This window comes from Neopelma chrysocephalum, unplaced genomic scaffold (genome assembly GCF_003984885.1).
Source record: "Neopelma chrysocephalum unplaced genomic scaffold, ASM398488v2 Primary Assembly neopelma1_63, whole genome shotgun sequence".
NCBI lineage: Eukaryota > Metazoa > Chordata > Aves > Passeriformes > Pipridae > Neopelma > Neopelma chrysocephalum.
The window spans coordinates 12,393,539-12,417,376 of record NW_020897720.1 but is presented as its reverse complement, the minus strand read 5'-3'; the positions used below and the strand labels follow the sequence as shown (position 1 = coordinate 12,417,376).

The 23,838-nt window shown below is 46.1% G+C and overlaps 1 protein-coding gene across 4 annotated transcripts in view; it reads right to left on the bottom strand.

The window, feature by feature from the left end:
* Window positions 1-8,529: 8,529 nt before the first annotated feature.
* KLHL3 (kelch like family member 3) overlaps window positions 8,530-23,838 on the bottom strand; it is a 60,398-nt gene continuing 45,089 nt past the window's right edge. For all 4 annotated transcript variants that reach the window (XM_027682905.1, XM_027682904.1, XM_027682908.1 and 1 more), the window contains 8 exons: window positions 22,889-23,038; window positions 20,319-20,436; window positions 19,406-19,603; window positions 18,470-18,571; window positions 15,728-15,856; window positions 13,707-13,847; window positions 13,366-13,509; window positions 8,530-13,137 (listed from right to left, as the gene is read on the bottom strand). In XM_027682905.1, the coding sequence (XP_027538706.1) occupies window positions 13,109-13,137; window positions 13,366-13,509; window positions 13,707-13,847; window positions 15,728-15,856; window positions 18,470-18,571; window positions 19,406-19,603; window positions 20,319-20,436; window positions 22,889-23,038 (1,011 nt within the window). In that variant the 3' untranslated portion in view covers window positions 8,530-13,108. The remainder of the gene's footprint in view (window positions 13,138-13,365; window positions 13,510-13,706; window positions 13,848-15,727; window positions 15,857-18,469; window positions 18,572-19,405; window positions 19,604-20,318; window positions 20,437-22,888; window positions 23,039-23,838) is intronic.

Here is a 23,838-nt window from a genome sequence, read left to right as displayed (position 1 = left end):
TTGCACCAGAAGAGCAGAAGTGTCTCTCTGGATGCTGGAGCCCAGATACAGGATGGGAAGTGGAACTGAAAATATATTTGATGAAAGAGATATTTATAGGTATTATTTTAAGTTTATAATACCTGTTTTAGAGAAGAGAGATAATTCAAATAATACTGAACTCTGAAAAAGACATGTCCCCTCAACATAGACAGAATCTGGCAATTCAAAGGTGTCCCAGCACTTGGTTGTGGTTGTTTTCCTCTCTATCCCTTTAGAAAGCCAACCTCAGAAACTTGCCATGTTACAAACCAGCACTTTCTGTGTCTTTTGGAGGTTTCTCATGGCTGGTTGGGGTCAGCATTTGACTGAGATAGGGAGGAGTGAGCTGTGCTGACGTGCACAAGTCCTCAGCAAGATGGCATCCAGGTGGCATCCTGTACCAGGCATGACTCCTACAGGGGATTTTTAATTTCCTTAAAAAAAAAAATCCCAATTTCTCAGCTATTTACAAATTTGCAGTCACATGGAGAGCTTGTGAAGCCTCCTGCTACCCTTACACTGCTTTGATCTAGGCTTTGGTCCAGCTTTTAATGACACTTGTGAGTGACTGGTGGGGGGCTGGCACTGCTGCAACAGAGATGAGAACAGGGTTTGGCTCTGGACTTCATGACTGCAGAATCATGCTCAGCAAATTAAATTAAATTAAGTTATACTAAAGCCTGTGACCACTTAAGAATCATTAAAATGTCAATTAATTAAAGCTGGATTTACCAAAGGTGATGAAACAAACTGTTGTCTGTTAATCTGTCAAAATCCGAAACTGAAGTTTCCTGAACAGTTTAGGGGATATTTTAAGGTGATCAGACAATAGATAAGGTTACATTTTTTCCCCACATTTCCTTGCCCCTGTAAAGCTGCTTCCTGACACACACAGAAAAAAAGGGCTTCAAAAAGTTAGTGATTGCCTCAAGAAGCCATGAGGAGACCAGGTTCCTCTAATAATGCCATCCATAAATCACAAGATCTGGGGAATCAGTTGTAACTTCATAAGATAACAAATGTCAAGGAAAAATATTTAATTGAAAGGGCTCAATTAGTACTAAAACTATCTAATGTACAGTATATAAAGTAACTGATCTTGATTCTACCTGTTGCTTTTACATTTCCTTGGGATCAAAACCAGACAATCTCTCATTAAATGCAACAAGGAGACTGAAGAGGAGAGGTATTTTCTAGGGGAGAGCAGAATTAGAGGAATCTGCTCCTCATTTGTTTAAATGGCAATTATAAAATGAGATAACTGCAAAAAGACACGGATTTCAGAAGCAGAGACCTGCTCCTTAACAGCCACATTAAGAACCGGTGGCATATGCGTGTCTCATCTCACATATCTTTTCAAAAAAACTAATTAAAAACATGGCGTGGTGTCAAGCTTTTGTGTAAGTCTAAATCTCATTTCCATAAACTAATAGAAGCTTTTCTGGTTCATCAACAAGGCAGAGACAGCACAGGCAATCAGTCCCTTCCCGGGCAATGCTCACTCCGGGTTATGATAGAAAAGGGAGATGCCAAATAACCCCTTGGGCCTCATTTCTTAGGTTCCAAATCAAAAAGCCCTCGAGGTAGGAGGCAGAGTGAAACAAATCAGGGGCTCTGGTTTCTACCAAGACTAATTATTTGCCCTGCAACCACCTGTACATGCTCAACAAAATCACACGCTATGACCTCCATAAATTACCAAATGCTGCTTCCAGAGCTGAGTGGTTTGTAGGTAAAGTTATTGAGACTGGACATTTAAATGTTGCTTCCATTAGATTTGAAGCCCAGAACTCAGCAGTTGGAGAGCAGCATTCACTCACCCTTCCTTGTCACCTGCAACCAAGGATCAGCACAAGCTTTGGCAGGATTCAATCCTGCGTATACAGGAGGCAAAAGACTAAATTTCTCCCAGGCATCCTTGGCATGTCCCCGATGGAGAGACAGTCTCAATCTCCTTTTTTATTTCTCTATCAGTGAGGGATGACTTCTGCTTTGAGTTTCTTGAGGGGATTAGAATTAGCAGAGAATCAGGCTGTGAAGGGGGGTAGATCATAGGATTGTTTAGGCTGGAAAATCCCTCTGAGTTCATCAAGCAAAACTGTTCCCCCAGCACTGCCAAGGCCATCACTAACTCACATCCCCAAGTGCCACATCTACAAGTCTGTTAAATCCCTCCAGGGAGGGCGACTCCAACTGTCCTGGGCAGCCTGTGCTAGTGTTTGACAGTCTTTTCCATGAGGAAGTTTTCCCTAATATCCCACCTAAACCTTCCATGGAACAACTTGAGGCCGCTTCCTCTTGTCCTGTCCCTTTTTCCCTGGGAGCAAAGCCTGATTCCCCCCTGGCTCCCCCCTCCTGTCAAGGAGTTGCAGAGAGTGAGAAGGTCCCCCCTGAGCCTTCTTCTCCCCAGGCTGAGCCCCCCCAGCTCCTCCTCATCAGATTTGTGCTCCAGACCCTTTCCCAGCTCTGTTGTCCTTCTCTGGACTCACTCCAGCACCTCAGTATCTTTCTTGTCACGAAGTTTCCAAAACTGAACAGAGTTCAGTCCACAACACAGTTCAGGACACCCCTAAGAGGTCACAGGCAATCAATATCAGCCTAATTAAGGCTACAACTCCACACTGCACAGGTTTTGCCCCTAAGATCAACTTAAAGGCTTCCCCCTCCCTCCAGCTGGGGCTCAGCTTACTGCTGCTTCAGACACCTCATGCTAGAAAACAGATCACCAAGTCCATGGCTTAAAAAATCATTGCTTAAAAACTCCAGCTTCTTGTCTGCAGCTTATTTTTAATGTATGTCAACAAATGAGGGGCTCAGATGTGACGAAGCTGAAGAACAGGGCAGGAAGGATTTCTGTCACAGGGCATATCATCCAAACCTATCTGCAAAATGCAGCACAAGTGCTGGAATTGTGAAGTTGCGCCGCTTGAGAAGAAAATATTAATTTTCCCCCCCAAAAAACGCTGTTTTCAGGAAGTCACCCTGCACTGAGAATGTCTCTTGCTAGCCAGGCTTGTGCTCATTTATTTGGCTGTGCTGACCCCCAGAGTCCAGTGCTCTGCACGGCACATCCCAGCCCAAATCCCATCGGGTCCCTCACCTGCTTTCCACCCACTGACACTAATTCAAGGACATTTTGCTGGAGTGATTGCTCCCACAGGCTGGGGATGATTGCACCCTGCCAGCACCAGAGAAAACACACATTTACCCCACGTTGACTCAAATTGCAACGTGTGAGAAACTGCAGAATTAACTGGATAAGGGGAAAAAAATTACATAGTCATTACAATACAGCACGTAGGGAAACTCATGGGGAAGCTGCCTGATTATATCTGATATCTCCAGCCACATACCTGGCAAAAACCAAATTATCACTACATAAGCACCCACTGGGGCAGAAAGGAATCCTTTATTTCTCCTACTTGAGTCCAGGGGAAGCTGATACTGTATTTTATTTTATATTATACATTTTAGAACTTTCTAATGACATTTTACTGAAATAAGTGTTTGTCATATTAACTATCAAACATACCAATAAGACATTATTAAAGGCACAGAAAACAGAGGTGGATTAATTTGGGTTAATTATTCTTAGGTGGTTGATGCATAAGAGAAATTGTTCAACTACAGCCACAATGTTAAAATCACTGTAAGGGAGACCAAAACTTCTCTAGCACAGGAGGACACATTTTTTATTGAGCAAAACTCCAATAAGTGAAGTATCTTTCTCTTGCACATATCACTAAAACAACCATATATTTTCCTTTACCCAAATTCAGGTCTCCTTGTGGATGAGGGTTTAAGGCTCATTTTCTGTGCAAGTTTAATATACTTACATACTTTTTTAACTTTTACAGCTCAATGACACCTTCAGTCCAGGAAAAAAAAAAAAGTAAATTAATTTGTCTTCAGGTAAGAGGCATTTTTCACAACTCATGTGGGAATTATCCTCCCTCTCACCCCTTCACAAATGACAACCTGATAAATCTCTTATAATCTCTATGTACCCTCCTGTGAAGGTAGGATCTTTATTCTTGGCTGTGCTCCCCACCCTCTGCCTTTCTCTGCTCCACCCTTTAGACTGACATTTGTCTCCTCAGCTGCTGCTGTAGCTCAGGGGACATTTTTGGACAGGGACATCAGCCCTGAATGTCACCAGCACAGGGGACACCCAGGTGGAGCCACAAGGTGCTCCCCATCTGCAGAGCTGGTTGTCACTGACACTGTGCACACACAGGGGACAAAGGGAAAGTGCTGAAGCATTAAAAAAACCCAGAAAGAACAAAAAAGAGTTATAATAAATGGCATCCTGGAAAGGAACCAGAGAGTGGTGTCTCTTCATGTATCATCCAGGACCATGTACTAGTGAAAAAACCCTGTATGAGCAAACAGGCTGATGGCACTGACAGATTATCCATGCTGGGACAGCCCCCTGGGAGCCAAACCAGAATTCCCACCTGAACCAAGCTGGATCCCCAAGCAGTGGCACCTGGGCTGCAGCCAGACCTCAGTGCATCCCACCAGCAACAGGACAGCAGCAGGGAGCCCCACATTCCTTCAGTCAGCACCTGAGGCTGCAATATTTTGCCATAAACAAGTGCGTTAAATGATGGAACTAGTTAAACATAGAACAACTCTTGAGGGAAACATCCAGCTCCAAGGACAGGCTAAGCCAAGGTGGTGCGTCCTCAATGCATCATCTCCTTGTAGGAAAACATCCACTACACTTAAGGGAGGGGTCTCAGAACTTCTTGTCCTTCCAGCATAAACATTAGGGATGCAAAGAGGAAGCACAATGGGAGAAAACACAGAGCTTCACTGTGACCTTGCACAGGCACCACCACCTGCAAAATGCCTTTCCCAGCAAGGGGGGCTGCACCCACCTCTGTCCAAACAACAAACCATCCCTGTGACACAGGGCTAAGAGCTCCCACCACTTTGTACCTACCATTTCTCCTGCAGCTCCATCCTCACTCTCCTCAGCCTCAGCAGGGGTTTGGTGTCCTCTGGAACCCTCTTTGGTACATCCACCATGACTTCCACCGTGGTGACTTCCGCAGAAACTGTTCCCTGTTTTCAGCTGGTGGGACAAGTTGTTTGGGACCAACAAGGAACATAAGGCACTTCTTGCAAAGAAAAAGCAGGAAACAAGCCAGAACAGTGACCAAAGCTCCCCTGCACAGGGTGGCTGGGGAAAGGGGGGGGGGTGGATGCAAGTGAGGCAGCAACACCTGTGCTTGAACCAGTTGATCCCAATTAAGGTTAAGTTGTCAAACAGGTGCTCCTGCTTTAAGTAATTTGCTTCTAGAGGGTTTACCACTGTTTTATTCTTTAACAAAGAATATAAAAACAATGGTTTCATTTTGTGTTAGATAAGCCAAGTTATTCCCAGTGTCATATATGGTTTCAAAAGCAGAAGAGTGTTTTACATTTGAGATACAGCTATTAAAAACAGCTTATGTAACCAGTCACTAGACTGATTTTTGAGCCATACCACTTCTTTCAGACAAGTCTGCTCACACCACCCTCTCTTGTAGGCTTTTAAACCTCCTTTTGCTTGGGTTGTCCATGGGATGAGACTGGACCATGGCACACACAGGCTCAGACACATCCTGCAGCCTTTCCTCCTTCCAAAGTCAGAGATAAAGGGAGAATTTAAGAACTACAGAGGAGAAGAAAATGCAAGAGAGTCGTGGACCCCCAACCTGTTACCTGATGGGTGTTTTGACAGGATGCAGACAGATGGGAGGATAAAGGGAGAAGCAGTGCTGGGAGTCACAGTGGTTTCCTTACATCAGGCTGGGTGGTAGAGACAGATCCTAAAACCTTGGAAAGCCCTTCAGTGTCAGAGCCCTCAGCCATTTAAACCCCCAAACCTGGTCTGAACATGGAAAGTCAATTTAGACAAAATCTAACACTCATGGAATGATTTTATCACGCTCGCCTTTTTAGGTAACCACAAATTAATGTCCCAGGCTGTTTTCCTTTAGTCCACAAATTAGCCACTATTTATCAACAGTATTTTGTCTACTCCCTAATCATGGTCTGTTGTCACTTCGTGTCCATGCAGCAGCCCCAGGGATTTCTGTGCATGGGGTCAGAGCTCCAACACTCTGGCACATGACATGTGCCCTGGGATGCTACAGCACTGGATTAAAGCCTATGTGATTACACACTTTATATATATTAATGCATTTCAAACTAAACTGATAACGTGCAAAATGCCAGTTCATTGAGCTTTCACTGAACTTTCCTTACCCAGGTAAGAAATATTACCCAATTCTGAATTAAATTAGAGCTGCCTGGAAGACTGTAGCTCTCTAAATTCTGTAGTTTCCATCAGAGAAAATTCTGTCACGAAAGTCACAGAATCAAAGAACACGCTAATTTGGATGGGACCCACATGGATCATCGAGTCCAACTCTTACCCCTGCACAGGACCATCCCTGAGAGTCACACCCTGTGCCTGAGAGCATCATCCAAATGCTTCTTGAGCTCTGTCAGCTTTGGTGCTGTGACCACTAAATTATATTTCTGCATTTGTCCAGTGGGACAAATTCACCATTGGGTGAGATAACATTGTGGAAAGAGTATAATGTAAAGAAGTATAAGAAAGACATAGAAAAGTAATATTTAAACCATTTATGGTTAGAAAAGAAGAACAGATCCTTTGGGACAGGTGCTGTACATATTTGAAAGGGCCTTTTTAGAAGATTTACTGATTGAAAAAAAGGATACTCTAACACTTAAGACCTGTAATTCACTGAGCAATAAGCTGAGCAGAGGCTGTGGAGGTTTGCAGTGAGAGAAGGAGAAGGCTCACATTCTGTAAATCGAGGCCAAATCAAATGCATTGAGCTTCAGCAGCTGTGCCAATTAAATCTCATTCAATTTGCTGAACAAAAATGTTAACATTAATCACTTTGGCAAATTTCTTGGAATATTTCGTATCACTAAGTAGTTAAGTGATTTTGTGCTTGTTTACAGTGCAGAATAACATTCTGTGAGGCAATATCATCAGTCACTGAGTAACTGTGGGATGCTTTGGGAACCCTGGGTGGTTCGTGGCAATGTGTCTGCAGTGGTCCTTTGCCTCCCACGGGCTTTTTCAGAAGTATCCAACAGATTTTATTTTTTTTTTATTGCAATCATTCTTTGCCATCACACAGCACCCTCAGCACAGCCAAAGAACAAACCTCTGCCAGGGCAGAAGCAATTTTGCCATCTGAAGCCTCCACAGCCATGTCCCACCTCCAGGCCAGCTCATCACTGCAGTTCAGGGCAGGGGGATGCAGGGAATCCTGCTTTGGCCTTATTTATTCATAAATAGGGTCATCCTCGATCAGATGTTGAAGTTTCCAGAGCTGAGGCTGTTTCCTGCCCTACCTTTGATTCCAGTTCCAGATGGCTCACAAATTATACAACAGAAGAGGCAAATCTCACCCTGGGTTGTTCCAAGATGTGTGATACCCAGCAACAAAGAGGGGAGCTGCTTTTCTGAGCTTGTAACCCCACTGGGTGAGTTTTCCTCATATTTCCTCTCCTTTTCTCTCTCCTGTCCCCTTTTCTTTCCTCACTCCAAAACTACTTACCCTTCTGAGGTGAATGAGGCAAAGTGGCAGCTGCTGCCATAACCTCCCTGTGCTGCCAAGGGTGAAATCTGGGGTGGAACACATGCCAAAATATTAAAATGTAAGCTACAAAAAGAAACAATAATAGCAGAAAAAAAAATCAGGCAGCAAAATCAAGGCAGTGAGATTTTTTTTTTCCTGTATTGCAAAGGCTTTTCTTCAGCTGCAGGTTCACAGATTTATAGATTTATCAGTTTAAACGTGAATAAAAAGGAGCCAACTGTGCGGGAGAAAAGTCATTTTGAAATAAAATAAGGAATAATTGCAAAGTCCTCCAGCTGCATAGAGCAGCCCACAATATGTCATTATCTGCTCGTCAGGTAATTAAATTTCAGGATCCCACATGGTAAATTTGATGTCATACATTGGTATTAACAGATGAGGCACGAGGAACGTTCCTGGAAAACCAGAGAGCTCAGTGAGATGTATTGTAAACATAAGGTAAAATGAGTTGGGCAACTTGTTTAATATATTACTTTATGGTGTTATTAAGAAATATTGAGCCCATGAGGATAAACTCTCCTTTTTCATGTTTTATTCTCTTCCCAATTGCATTCACTAAAAGGTTCTGTCTTCTGCCATCTGTGCCCTAAACCAAGGGCTTTCCCACCCCCAAAAGAAATGCCCTTCTCCTGCACCCCAGCAGGAAAGCAGCTTTTAACTTCCCTGGGAAAAGGAGCAGAGCAGAGTCTGGGACAGGATCAGGGCAGCTTCTCCTCTCAGCATCAGCACGTGTGGGTACCACTACCCCAGGCCAAGGGGCACAAAGTAAACCCAGGCTTTGTATCTGCTGTAATTAAAGAGGGGGAAAATAAAGTCACTTGGAGTGATGAGATTGTTCCGCGCTGTCAGTGAAATCAAAACAGACCCTGAAAAGTTTCATTAGTTCAGGTTTTATTCAAATTAAATGATGGGGGACTACAGTGTGATTTTCTTTCATAATATAAATATGAATGTTTCTGGAGTCATTTGTCACACTGGACAAGACAGCTGTCAAGAGAATTACTTTGCAAAGTCCTTGGTCCTCCACACTCATGCAAAAAAAATCTTTAATTTAAAAAACAAGCTTAAACAGTCTACTGACTCATTATGGTATACTGCCAGCTACTGAACCAACAAAGGCTGTTTTACAAAACCAAAAAAATTCACACCCAGGTAAATTATTTCACAATCATTCATTACTCTTAAGGGTCTTCTTATACATAAAATATACAAATTAAAATTCTCAATATTTATTTATTGTCACTGCAGAGGAAAATAATTTATAAACCCAGAAACAAGAGAAGAGCAGATGAAAAAAAGTGAATTAGCCCATATTCAGACTGTAATACCTAACACACTCCCAACACTGCAGCTTTGAGCAACGAGTTATGCTCATGAGAATGTGATTTGTGGGCATGATGTTAAACCAAGGGGGCAACTGCTTTGATAATATATTAGTAACAATCCCAAAGGTTAATCTAGCTGTTGAACCATCATGTTAGCTTGGTGAACAGGCATTGCACCTCGCTGGGTATTAAGGATTTTGGTCTCCAAACACTGCAAACCAGAGAACAGTGCTGAGCTTTCGTGGTGGTGTCACGCAAACGCTGCCAAGTGTATTTATGGTAATTACAGGCTGCACACATCTGTACAAAGAAAGTGTTTGGGTAAACTGAATGAAGTGAAAATTGGCTTTAATCACCCCCAATTTATCTATTAGGCACAAATGGAAAAGATGGACTTGATTCAAACTTTTTCAAACAACAGATTGCTTGAGGCAAATCTATCCTGCTTTGCAAGCCCAGCAGCGTGTGCATCTAATGTGAGATGCTGGTGGGGTTTGGGGGGCACATCCCCAGGGTGCATCCTCTGCAACAGCAAAACCACCTTTGGGAAAACCCAAGGCCAGAAAATCCCACAGGGGGTCAAGCACAGGGTGATCCCAAAAAGAGGTGACAACAGGAGCTGAGGAAAGCCTTTCATATTCACAAAGGACCAACACGAGGAAGCGGCCCAGGTTTGGTGGGTAAAGCTTTTACTAAGCCTCCTGCAATAATTTGGCTGGTTTTGGCAGCCTGGGGGGTTGTGCCCACGCTGTTTTGGGCAGAGCATCTCCATCTTCAAGCAGCTCACACAGGAGCCAAGGAAGAGGATGGTCGAGTGACAGCTTGTCCCCCAAACTGACTGGGAACCAAACACATGGCACAAGTAAATTAAATCAGAGTATTGAAATCATCGTAAAATAATAATCTAAGAGTGTCCTGGTGACTGAGGTAATGGATTTGAATTTATCTCATAATGTGGAGCCCAGTGCTGTCCTTCTCATAGGTTAGAATCAACACAAGAGCTATCCCAGATCTCAGTTACAACACGGCATTTCTTGTGCAGAGAACGTGCAGAGTCACACCTACACCACAGCCAGCAAAAACCGCACTGGAGTGCAAGAATTAGACCCAGGATTTAACAGAATTGTCACTGACGACCATAAAAAGCGATCCAGAAAAATTATTTAAAATCTGTCTTATAAAAATATTTACAGTAAAATCTGTTAGCGCTAATGCTACGTTTTCAGTCCCTAGAAAAAGGCAATCTGTAAAGGATCTGGCTCAGGTGCTCAGGATGAACAATACAAACACGAAACCACAGGCCAAAGACAAATTCCAGAAGCATTTCTGGGGTGGGGTAGGGTGGGGTTTACAGCTGGTTCATCACGTGTTAGGGTTGTTGGTATTGCATAGCTGGAAAACGAGGTCACTTGACTTGCATAACACTGCAACTGTTTGAGGAGGAGAGAAAGAAATGTATCATTTGCCATCGAGGAGAACTGGCTGCAGCTGGGAACAGCATCACTCGTCCCTGGCAAGGGCTGGGAGTCCTGGCCCTGTCCAGCAAGCCACAGGTCTGGGCCAGCAGTGGGCAGAAATGCCATTTTACAATAGCAGAAAAACACCAAAACCTGTTTTCCTCCTAAGGAAAATATCTTACGAATAGATGGATAGCGGGGGATAAAATTATTCCACCTTCAGGCATATCCACTTTCCACATCTGACAACTGCAGCAGATTTCAACCTTGCTCCTCTCCAGCAGTACCTACTGGCTTTTATCTCCAGCCCACAGAAATTCAGAGTCCCTGAACAGTATTTGCCTTTGCTGCAGTGAAGCCACGGGTGTGAGAGGGTTGGCTGGGGACTGTTCCCAACTGCTGAGCTGTAGTGGGGCTCTGCAGCAGCTCATACAGGAGTTTATCCAGCTTTGTGTCTGTACAGATCTAACAAGGGCCATGTGTGTCCGAATGCTTGTCCACCCTTGTCCAGTCACTCAGCCTAACAAGAGATGCTCCCTCTGACCAAAACCTGTCCCATTTTATCCTTTATTCCCGCGAGCTGCATCAAAGAGAACCACTTTTCGGGCCAGTGAATTTGAGTCTGTCCAAACTGGGGCCTCATCACCTTCCTCATGTCATCGTAAAGATGCATCTCAGGACTCTGATCCCAAGGCAGTTGCAGTCAGGGATACATTCCTGCCAGGATACATTCCTGCCAGCCTCAATGGCTTTTACAGTAAGCAAAACCTCAGAGAAGAGCAGCATGTCATACTATTATTTTGGCACGTTTCACTGCAGATCGTAAAACTCAAACTGTTTAAAGGGCATTATAGAAACGACTCATTTATTTTTTTTAATTATTATTTTTAAGACTTCTGAGCTGACATACAATGGAAGGGTAGACATCAAGAATAATACTGCCTTTTCTTTGGACAGTTTGGCTTTGTTTGTGAAAACAAGAACATCCAAAGAGGAGTGGGAGCTACCTAACATTCCTCATGAAGGCCAGTCCCTCTGTGGGGGGGTGACACAGCAAAGGTAGGTGCTGTTTCCCCCACAGTGAACCCATCTTACCAGGACTGTGTCAACCAAAGACCTACATATTTACAGAAGTAACCCACTCCTCTGCAAAAGCTGCACAAGATGATGTAGCGTGGATCCCTCTGAAACGAACTTTCAAGTATTTTTCTTTTCTACTGTCGAAGGTCACGGGGAGTCTTTTTGATAACAGACCTATGGAGACAGAAACCAGCAGAAAAACACTGGCCAGCTGCCCACAACAAAAAGCCTCAGCTGATCTACGGGAGAGAAACAAAAAAACCCAAACAACAAATAACAAGAAAAAGACTAGAGAAAATATTTTTCTTCACTAGTTCCCTTTAGCTGGGAAGCCTCTGGGAGCCCACCCCTGTATGCAGAAGCACGCCAGAGCTCACAAGGAGACACAACAAAGTGTTTTAAAGTCAAATATCTTCTTAAACAGAAAACTTTTAAGAATTTGGTATGTAAGCAAGACAGCTCTCCTGCAGCTGGAGCTACATTTGTCTGTTTTGAATAATCTTATGAGTTCTTCATACTAATAGAGGAATGCCTTCAGTAAGGGCAAGATTAAAATAGCAATTACAGCGACAGTGATTAGTTAATCTCCATGCTCTGGAAGCATTAAAACACTGCAGGTATTTTACTTGGCTCATTAATCCCTGCTTGGGTGACAGAGGGTTCTCTCTGTATGGAATGTCTCTACATTAATGGCACCATAAGGTAGTTTTTAACATCTAAATGCTCTATTATGAAATGGCATTGAAATGCTGGACAGAGCCAGAACCGGGGATTTCAGCACAGCTGAAATGTGTGGGTTGGGAATACTTTCTATTCAAGCAACATTTGTTTCACAGGAGCAACAAACCCCGTGGGAGCAGCATGTGTTTTGTGGGGCTGGGAAGTTTGGTGTGGCTCAGGTGCTGAGACTTCAGCCCCAGGGAAGGCACTGCCCAGCAGGTCCCGTCAGGTACAGCACACAGCATCCATGGCAAGTAGAAAAATCACATGGTATTTATTTCCACCATAGGACAAGCATTTCAGGGGTACATACAGCAGTCCAGTGGCATGTACAAACGTATGACTGAGACAGCGTCACACTCGAGCCAGAGCACCCTGTTCCAGTCCATTTCTGCTGACTGTTTTTCTCAGTTGGAACTCAGAGATTTCCACTGCCAGTAGTGAAGTCCACCCTCCAGGCACAGTGAGTAAGGAGTTCAACCAACAATGTGCACGGAGCATCAGTAGTGAAGAAATCCAGGAACGTTCATTTTTACTCACATGCCCAAACGTAGCAGTTTTGTTTCACACAGGTAATTCCGTGCCTGCAGTCCAAGCACAGTGTTTATCTCAGGACACGCCATTGAGAAGAACAGTTGATTGCACCACAGAAAACAAGCAACACCTCGTGTCTAGCATGGAACATGTCCCCAGAGGGCTTTTCTCTTGGCTATGCAATCCACCACGGAGTGGATGATGCTTGGAACGTATCACTCGTCATGCTAAGACGTTAACAGCAATGAGATGGGTCAAGTCAGAGGTCAGTCATCTTCCCAACACCACCTAGCTGGATCCACTTCACTTCTGCTCCTCACATTGGCTTGATTGTGTGTCACAAGGGCTTGTGAATCACAGCCACACCTGTTGTAAGGACAGACAGACAGAGACAGTTACTGCAGGAGCAGCTCCTGGGCTGCTGGGTGGCTCAGATCACCCTGCAAAGCCAAAGCCCAGCAGAGAGAGGCGTCTACTATTTCTACTGAAACCAACATAAAACACACAAAAAAGTTGGATTAAAGCTTCAGGAGGCACAGCCCTCAAGTTTATGCACGAGCCCAGCTGTTGGCAGCTCTCCCACTGGCTGCTTACCTGCGTAACTCCTCCCTGTGCTCATGCTGGTTGGCAGCAACGTCCACTTGTCCGTGCTGGGGTTGTAATATTCCACCGAGGCCAAATTGCAGGAACCGTCGTCGCCTCCCACCACGTAGAGGAGACCATTCACCGCACACACACCTCAAAGCAGAGCACAGACGGTCAGACATGGGCTAACTCACCCCCCACAACACATCTCCTGCCACGTTCCTGATCCATTCCCAAGCAGGTGCTTCATCTTCCATTTTTATCACTCACAACACCACCAGCACATTAACTGCATTAAAAACCTCACAGACAACTGAACCAAACACCACAGAAAGGTGTGTCATGGTTACCTGCATTTCTTCTACACATGTTCATGTCTGCTACTTGCTTCCAGGTGTTTGTCCCTGGGTCATAGACTTCCACACTCTTCCTGACCAGGGGGCCGTCGTGGCCGCCAGTGGCATAGAGGAGCCCGCTGAGAACACCCACACCTGCCAAGAGAGCCCAGTGTCAGCCAAACCTGCAGGGGAGAGGGCTGCACACCCCCTGCTTCTCCTCCTGGGGGCTTGATGTGGCCTCTCCAAAGCACTTCCAAAACACGGGCCACACATGCCTCAAGATAACCGCAGTCAACTCTCCACCCACCCACCGGCGCCACAGCAGCCTGGGCAGTAATGCCTGGCAGATGAACCCTCTTGCAGGGCTGTGCCCCTTCTCAGGAAGCTGTTAGGCTATCCAAGATCCACAGTCTAGGAGGGGAAAGGGAACCCCAAGGTGGCCCAGGAAACCCTGGAAGCGTTCCAAAAATGAGCAGATGTGGCACTTGGGACACAGTTCAACAGTGAACACGGCAGTGCCGGGTTAATGGTCGGACTCGATGATCTTAAAGATCTTTTCCAATCTAAATAATTCTGTGATTCTATTAAACCCAGACAGTGCCTGCACACCCCCACAGCCCCTCTGCCTGGATTGGGGCCACCCCAGGGAGTTGGGGACACCTGTCCTCGTCCCCACTAGATGTCAGCACGGGGACGGCAGTGCCGGCAGCGCCAGCACGGTGTCACTGATGGAGCTGTGCAGCAGATCGTGCTGCAGCACCGCTGGGGACCAGGGGCACCGGGCAGTGCCCTCCCAGTGCCTGCTGGAGGTGACACCCAGAGCTCGAGGAGCTCAGCTTTCAGGTGGGGAACAGAAAACTGCGGAGCAATTTGGCAGGGAAGTACGAGTGCTCCTAACAATGGAGTTGCCAATGGGGATATACTGGCAAAGCAGCTCTCAGAGCAGTGCTTCAAACAGAGAAAATTCACTAAAATCCATCTCACTACAGGCACAAACTGTTTTGCTGTCTCAACGTGCTGTACACAATATGAGATTGCTCATTCTGTTCTCCTGTAAGGTTGTGCTGGGCTAGGTTTAAGCATCAAGCAGATGCTACAAACTTCTTTCAACTGAATCAACAGTGTATGTCCAAATTTGCCTCACTCGGAGTCACAAAAGGGTATTGGAGTGAGGAAAGGAAGACAAGGTGTAAAGAGCAGCCTCTCAAACTGCTCAGCTCAAAAGGGAACCTCCCACCCCAGCTTAACCTGCGGGGTCATTTCAGCCCCAAAGGGCAGCCTCCAGGCTTGGCTGCCTCTGGGTAACTGCACAATTCAACAACAGGGAGGACCCACGGCACACACTGAGCAATGGGACCAACAGTGACAAATTCCCTTTCACATGAGGTTGATTTTAAATGCAATGGGTAAGAGCTCTCACCCCTTTCAGAGAGAAACAGTCACAAAGAAAAGTCCCTACCTAGCCTAACATCATGTAGTAAGTTAGAAACCATCAAGACTAGAATATAATCCTTTCATAATATGTCTTTTCCTCTAATCCTCCAGATCACTAAAAATTAGCTTAGCAGGGGCAATCTGAGATGAATTTTGGTCTGCGCATCTCCCAGTGATACAAAGGTCTGAAAAGCACCCCACTGGATGCTTGCAGGAAGGTCCAAAAGGAAAATCCATCCGACAACCCCCCAGTGATAGAAGAGAGGGAGGTGTAGCTTGGCTTTCCTGTGCTCAGCTGACCCAGCTGATCTGGGGAGGGAACTCTTTGCTTACAAATGAGACACATCTGTCAGCAGGGCTACTTAGAGACACTGAACATTATTTCATTCGTCCAGAAATTAATCACAATTTGGTAGATTTTGTGGAAATCAGGAGAGCTGTTGAGGGCTTCCAACCAATTATGGTTTCACCCCTCATGGGAAGGGGGGCAAATAACAGGTTGCACTTGCCAGCGCAGCCACATTTTTTTCCTTCCCTTCCACGAGCAGAGGAGAACTGAGTGCTCATCTGTTCCTTAGGACACTTCTGGGAGCCAGTACCTGCCCCGCTGCGCCGGGTGCTCATGTCAGCAACGTAGGTCCATTCGTTGGTGGCGGGGTTGTACTGCTCCACAGTACTAAGGCACTGACGGGACGCTCCATCGTAGCCCCCCACGGCGTAGAGCTTCCCTGGAACACACACACAGGCCCATTGGCATCGTGGCTACCACTGGCTTATGTTACCCATCACACCTGACAGCCCCGGGTGAGGATCCTGCCTGAGGGGAGACGTGCCTGAACCTGCTGGGGTGTCTGGGGAGAACCCGGAGTAGATTCACTGACCTGTTTGTAAAGCTGGTAAAGCTGTCAGCTAAGACAAGGGTACAACACAGCAGCTTAATTAGAAGCCAACAGCCCAGAGGGTTTTCCAAATTACTGGTTGGCCCAGGAGAAGAGGTGACACCAAAGCGTGTTCTGCTGATGGAGCGTTTCCTCCCGTTCAGGTGCCACAAGGCAAGGTGTGCTGTCAGCACTGCACATTAATTACAGTATCACACGAGCAATAAATATGCAATAGCCTCTTATAATAATATAATACCTGCAAGGAAACCTAGACCTGATTTTGGAGAACTTGGGCCAAATCAAAACCCAGCAATGCTGCCAGCACAGCTGACACCAGCCTGGTCACTTGTGCCAAGTGATGAGACCACAGGAGATACCCCAGGACACCCTCACAGCACAGAGTGATACCTCAGGACACCCTCACAGCACAGTGTGATACCCCAGGACACCCTCACAGCACAGTTTGTCCAACCCTCCCTACCTCAGCTTAGGGAAAGGTGAATAACAAAGACTTTCTGAGACCAGAGGAGCACAATCAGATATCCTGGGACTGTATCACACATGAAACAAGGCTGATGCTCCACCATGTCCTTTGTTCCAGGGCCTGACTGATACTCTCTCCTTGTCTCCCTGTATCATCCATCAGCCTGTTTTGCATTTAGGCAGTAAACTCTCTGGGCAGAGAGGGATTCTCCTTACTGAAGCAGCTAGCACAAAGGCATTCTGGTTCAAGTTCAGGTCTCTTAGATGCTACAACAACCAACCCTTAATAAAGCTCAACAGATATGTAGGAAAATTCTAACCTAAATTTTTGAACAAAACGCAGAAATAAGACCAATTTTCAATCCATAACAGCAGAGCCTGGCCACAAATGAGCTGTGCAACTCTTTGCATGCACAAGACTCCCTCCAACAGTTATCATCTTCAGTTTTGCTTTCTCCTGTTTCTGGATGTTTGCAAGGCTCCAAGAACAGGTTGGCTTTTTTTTTTCTCCCTCAGGTTCACTCATGGCCTCCTTCTCAATCTTCCTGTCTCTGTAAACATATTTGTGCTGTTGGTCCGACCCACCTGGTGTTAGTCAATGAATCAGGCAAGAGTGCCAGACCAAGCAAGGCAAGATAAAGTTCCCTGGTTGGCATCAATTCTTAGGTATTTTCAGTATCCACAGAAATCAGGTCAATTTTTGTCACATTCAGACAAACCCTGTGGATTAACTGAAGGCTGCAGCTTGTTCCCTACACCAGTATGATCAGCTCTTGTCTCAATCACATGCCCTCTTTTTTTTTTTTAATTATGGACTCCAACACATGCAACACTTATTTGCACTTTCAAACAAAGCAAAGGAAAAGGATTTCCTAAGTCTCCAGTAGAAAAGCTTCCAGTAGAAATTAATCTCTCAGGTCCATACTTAATATTTGTTCTGCATTGAAAACCCTTTAGCAAACCCCAGCAGCCCAGTGCTTCCCAAACATGGGCCAATTTTGAAGGAGATGGTTCTTAAATATGCAAATTTAAGTTAATCACCACTATTTATTCTGACTTTTATCTCCTTCTCTCTTCTCACTTAAACACATTTCATGTTCATAAAAACATTCCATGTATTTCCCATGTTCATAAACACATTCCCATGTATTATATGACACACACAGGTCAAACCCAACCACTGCAAAGCATGGTTTGTAACAGTGCTTGTGCCAGTGGCTGCTCTGCTCTGCACTAACTGGAAACTGCTGCAACCTGCTAAAGGCGACGTCAAATAAAACCTTACACTTGCTTCAGAACAGATTTCGTAAAGGAAGAAATGGTTCCTACTTAAACTGCTCCTTCTCCTGGATCCAAACCAAGCTGCTCAGTTCCAGCTCCCTCGAGTGTGGTGCTGACACAGAGGTGCCAGCAGCTGCCACCCTCCTCCCCAGCTCCCTCCGCTCCCGCCTGGCTCCGAGCTGCCACCGCACCAGCCTGTGCTGCTGCCAGTCCCTGCTCGTGTGAGAACCAGAGCACAGCGTGCCCTGCCCCATGTCAACAAACACAGCTTTTAGTATTCCTGCCAACCCACCAGCTCGGGGCTGTGGGACAAACTGTGTGCCTGTTTCTGAGCAGATTTTCCGTGATGGGAATTCCATCCGCGCCGGGAGCAGCGGCACCCGCTGCACAGCAGCACCGGCTCTCACCAGCCAGAGGCAGCCCAGGGACAATAAGGTTCCAAGAAACCTGCACACACCTAATGGCATTCACAGGAGGCATGGGCTGGTCTGAGGCTCTTGGAAGGCTACACATGATTTTTCACTAAGATAAAGAGGAGAATGGAAAAAGCTGCAGCAATTACACCATATAAAATCAATCTTTCCCAACTAGTCAAGGGAACAGCTCTTGCAGTTCCCTCCTACTGCACTTAACCATTCAGGCTTCTATTTGACACAGGAACATTTGCTTGATGGAAATGGCTGCTGATTTTCTTACCCTCCACAACTCCAACTCCAACACTGCTTCTTCTTGTGTTCATGGGAGCCACAAAAAACCACTCATTGGTTTTATAGCTATAGGCCTCAACTGATGCCAGACCTAGTTAAAAAGGGGATACACAGGTTTTCTAATTAAAAAAAAAGAGAAGAAAAAAAGATTGGTGTTGCACTTTCATCTGCCTTCCGCCTCCTCCCAAGCCCGTAATTCCCACCACGCTCCTGCAATCCCATTTCCTAATCCCTTGCCTTTCAGGGGCTGGGACCAGCATGTCAATGCCACTTCTTCAGCAGCTGGAAAAATATCACCCCATCACCCCTGCCCTGGGACTGCTGCCTCTCCAGTGTGCTGGGAACACTGAGGTGGAGCAGAGTCTGGATTCCAAGCCCCAAAGCCCCACATCCTTTCAAGCTTTACAAAATGTCCATGTAGAGGTTTAAAAACTCCCCCAGACCCTGCTGCACTGTACTCATCACCAGCTGAAATACTTCAGGGCTTAACCAAGTGGCAAAGCTTTACAGCAGAGGCAGAGGTGTGAATCTAAACATGCAGTTGTGCCAAGACAAATCCCAGGCGCACACACCCTGTAACGTGCCTTGCTGGTATTTTATTCATGCCGCTATGAAAAATTTCACTGAAACAAGGAAAAATCCCTTTTCAGTCCAGAAAAAGTGTATTCATACAGAGAACGAGACTGAAAGAACTGTATCACTGAAGAAAACAACTAGGGTGAGATGCTCTGCAATTGCTGATGGCTCAGAGCATGCATGTGGTTGGTTACAACACGCAGCAAACCCCATTTCTGGCTCTTCCCCTACAAAATCCCACAGGAAGGGCACAGGAACCTCACTAAAGCTCCGCAATCTTTGCGGGGCCTCTGCAAACGTGGGTTTTTTTTCAGGTCAGGCACTGCCTGGTTTTTGCTCAGCCACCTACCAGTGCTGCCATCAAAGCCTCCCACTGCGTACAGGAGGTCATTGAGCACGGCTGCCCCCAGGGTGCTCCGTCTCTCCTGCATGCTGGCTATGGACGTCCACTGGTCCTTCACGCCGTCGTACACGTCCACCGTCCGCACCCGCAGCGACCCGTTAAAGCCCCCGACGGCGTAAACGTTGCCAGCCATGAACACCACCCCTGACAAGAGAGGAGAGAGGTTTCACAGGGGGTTTTACAAACAGTTTTGGGAGCAGGCGCCCTGCCAGGGTGTGGGACACAGCCGGGAGAACGTGGGCACGGCTTTGGCGTTTTCCGCGGGTTAAGGGCGTTGGAGCCGAGTGTGATAAAACACACGAGTCACATGGGAGGGGAAATGCACATCAAACCATGGCTGCATAAGGCACAGATGGATTTCACACCTGAATGAGTAATTTTGTGAGCCAGAGGGAACACCAAATGGCGATCCACACTCTGTCAGATGTTTGCAGAGGAACGCACCCAACTTGAAGATCTGCTCTCCATCACCCACTCCTCGGCACCAAGAGGGGCTGACTCAGCTCCTTGGATTTTCACTAGGATACCAGCAAGGCAAACTGGATCCCTGCGGGCTGCCAAGCCAGTGGGATGGGAGGAGGAAAGGAAACACTGATGGAGGAGCAGCCAGGAAAGAGAGATGATGAAGGGGAGACAGTGGCTACGGAAGGCGGGCAGGCAGGATCAACCCCTCTAGAGAGGGGTTCATTCACCTGAGCAAGAAGGGAAAAACATCTGTAGGGAAAGAAATGGCAAAAAGAAAGAGCTATTTGAGGCCAGGGGCACAAAGGAAGGCTGAAGGAATGGCTGAGGCCATTCATCCAGTGCTAAAGAGCTGCATGAGGAAAACAAAGAAGGTGGCAGCAAAAGGTCCCATTACCTGCTCGGCATCTCCGTGAGGGAAGCTCAGCAACCTGATCCCAGCGCTCCTCCTCGAAATCATAGCACTCCACACTGCGAATGGCTTTGGGGGCCTGCCCACCCACCACGATCATCACCTGGGGAGGGAAGACAAGAGGTAGAAAACCTCAGACATAACCCTGAGCAGCTGCTCCCTGCAGAGAAACCATCACCACAACCTGGTCAAAAGCAGCTCACAAAAAGCATGGGGCAACTAGAAGCCTCTGCAGCAACACTTATTTCAGTCAATTCTATTTCAAGGGGGAAAAATTTAACTCCAATTTAATGCACGCTAAATATGGCTGCCCCATTTACCATGCCCAAGGTGGGCAACCTGCCCAATTTCCCCTTGAAATACAAAACCTTTTGGCCCCACAGCATATGAAAAGACTCACTGTAAAAGTATTTTTAAGTGAAGAAGATTCCAGCATAATTTTTCCACTGCCAGCCCACTGTTTAGTCATTATCTCCCTGGTGGTGCTAAAAATAATCAATGCCACTGAGCAAATAAAACCTGACAGCTGTGTTGCCACCTGTGGGGAAAGCTACACTTGGGGAAATCACCAGCACTGTGACCACCTGGGGTGCTCAGCTGCTGAAGGAAGTGATTTGTCAGCTCCATTAAGGCTTTTGTCTGCCACAGGTATTGATGCAAATTCAGGAATTAAACCCTAAATTCCTCACAGATAGGGGAGAGCTGTGTGAAGGTGATCAAGGGCAATCTCAGGAATTCAAGAACCGCTCTGCTGAGTCAGGCTCAGGGTTCATCCAGCCCCGGGCTCCACCCCCAGCAATAACAAGTGGGACACTGGTGAAAAAGTGAGAAGGCCAGAAGACCTGGAGAGCACACAGTGTGTTTCTTCCCAAATCTGCTGTGTCTGCTGCCAGAAGACAAACCTCCCATGGGTTCAGGAGCCTGCAGCTCATCCCTCCAGTGTGCATTGCTGCTGAGCCCCAGCTGGGCACTGCAAACCAGCACCTGCACAGGCAGCCCCCAAAACACCTGCACACCTTCAACCCTCCAGGGCTATCCAGGGAGGATTTGCTCCCTTATCACAGCAAATCAGCAGGAGCAAACACTACCCAAACAATCTGATTTTTACAAGGCCAAGGAGCTAGAAACAAGATAACAGGGCTTCAAATATAGACAAAGAGTAGATGGGAAACTGGTTTTAGCCTCTGCAAGGCAGCTGGGAGTAGCTGAAGGGATAAGATCGTCACTTGAGGTCACTGGGGTAACAAGCTCAACTCCAAGCAGGGTTCCTTTAAAAGCAGAACAGCGATTTAAAGAATTTGAAGAGTATGAAAATAGTAGCCTGTTTGATCTACAAAGATGAGAACGTGACATTAGAAAGCAAATTGAGTCTAAATTAACAGCCTGACTACCAGTTGTGTAACAGTCTCCCATGGAAAGCTGCAGAGCTTCACACGATTACAGAATTAAGAGATTTCGTGGCAGACGATAATCCCTCATCAGCAGGACCAACAGGGCAGATGAAAGTTTCTCAGTAAAAGGATTGCTGAAAGATCATCACCTTCTTCCCTTTCTCCACAGTTCAAAAGAAGGGAGGAGAGACCTGCAGAGGATTTGGGTTTGTGCTCACAGGTCATACTATAGAGGCTGTTGAGAACCTCTGAACTCGCTGGTTCGCTGTTCCTTTTATCCCTCACTACTTTAATCCTTGAACAAGGGACATGTCAGCCCTTCATGACACCCCCAAAGCTGTGTTCTACCAACTTCATCTCAGTGATAGCAGAAAGGACACAACACGCTGACACATAGAGCAGAACCACAATTTCTCAATGGAAAGCCCAATACCTAAACATCACAAACAGCACAGATCTCATACACCATCCCACAAACCAGCCCCCGCACCATTTGTGCTTAGAAAAATTACACACTGTGGTTCTGCTGCCTTAGAATCTCCAAAATGCTTATGAACAACTCCAGTGACAGTCTGTTGAGAGACACTGTGCCAAACTGTGTTTATCTCTGGGGCACAGGGAAAATAGTTTCTGTGGCGTTTTTTTTTTCTTCACTAATAAAGTGGTGGCCAGAGCATCACACGCCTGCAGGATAAACAGGGGAGCAACAAGGATTATTTATTCAGTTGCTGCTTTGAGTCTATTGAAATTCGCTTCAGACTTCCTGCCCACGGGGCTGGGTGCTGTTGTTTCCTGATTTCTTGGTTCCTGACTATGGATACAGGAAACAAAAAGACACCTACTGTGACCCTCAACACCTCAGCCAGCCCTCCCAGCCTGCAGCCTCTCCACGGGTCAGTGAGTCACAAAACCACTTGTGGCCGACAAAATTCTCCAGCAGCAGAGATACTGCTTCCCCTAACGATTCAGCTACGTTTAACCAACTTAATTACGTGTCCTTGCTGGGCACAGGCAATGCCAGAAGAGGGAGTAAAACACTTCAAAGCACGATCATGGAGTTAGGAAGATGTAGCACACACAGCAAGCTCTCGAGCTCCTGTCAAAGACAGAAAATGCCACCTGTAAAGCTGAGTGAGGTGACACGAAGTGACGAGCTCTGCTTACCTTTGGCAAGCTAACAGGAGTCCTGGGCTTTGTTCTGGGGTTCTTTATCAGTTGCCTTTGATCCAGAGGAAGCAAATGGTATTTCATGGCCTCGATAAGGAAGTCTTTACAGGTGTTGTTATTCTTGATTAAAGCTTCTTCTTCGACTGTCTGAGAACACGCACACACACAAAAGATCATTTAAACTCCAGCACTTGGGTGGCACAGGTCACAAGGAGCTTTGTGGAAAGGACATGAAACCTGGAACTTCCCTTCCAAAGTATCAACATTTAAAAAAAAAATGCAGAAGCCAAACATAGACTGACAGCTCTTCCCAAAGAAAAACATCCAAGCTTCTCCCTGTTTTCCAAGACCACTCACAAAGAGTGAGCTTTTTATCGCTCTCTGACAGACACTTAACTCAGCAGAGGAGAATTCACCAGGAGTCTGGGCACAAAATAAGTAATTTCTTTTATCTGAGTCAGAATTTTTAAGGAGATGGATTTCTTATTCCATCAGAAGATACAGCTGAGAGAAAAAAAAAAGCACAAGATGGGTTCATCTTGTGAATGCCAATTGTATTGATTTTTTTAGACACATCATAAAAGCACAGTAGTCAAAGGGCCCACATGCCAACTCCTTCTTTGGGGATTCTCAGCTCATTATCAAGGCCCAGATCCCAGGAATTAATTTAGGAAGAACAATCTCCAAGTCAGACTAAGTCAGAGAGCACCTCACCTGCCAGTCACACAGACCCATATCTTTGTGCAGAACACATCTTTAGCCAACATTATCACACGTGAAGCCAAATTTACCTGTGCATGAGGGGAAAAAAAACTGCACAAGCCTGTAATGCCACCACCTGTGTATTTTTGGGGTGAAAAATCACAAGATAGTAACTGCTCAATGCTTCCCCCAGAAGCATTTACAAGAAGGTTTCTGACTGAGAGCATTGATTTCAGAGTCCACTC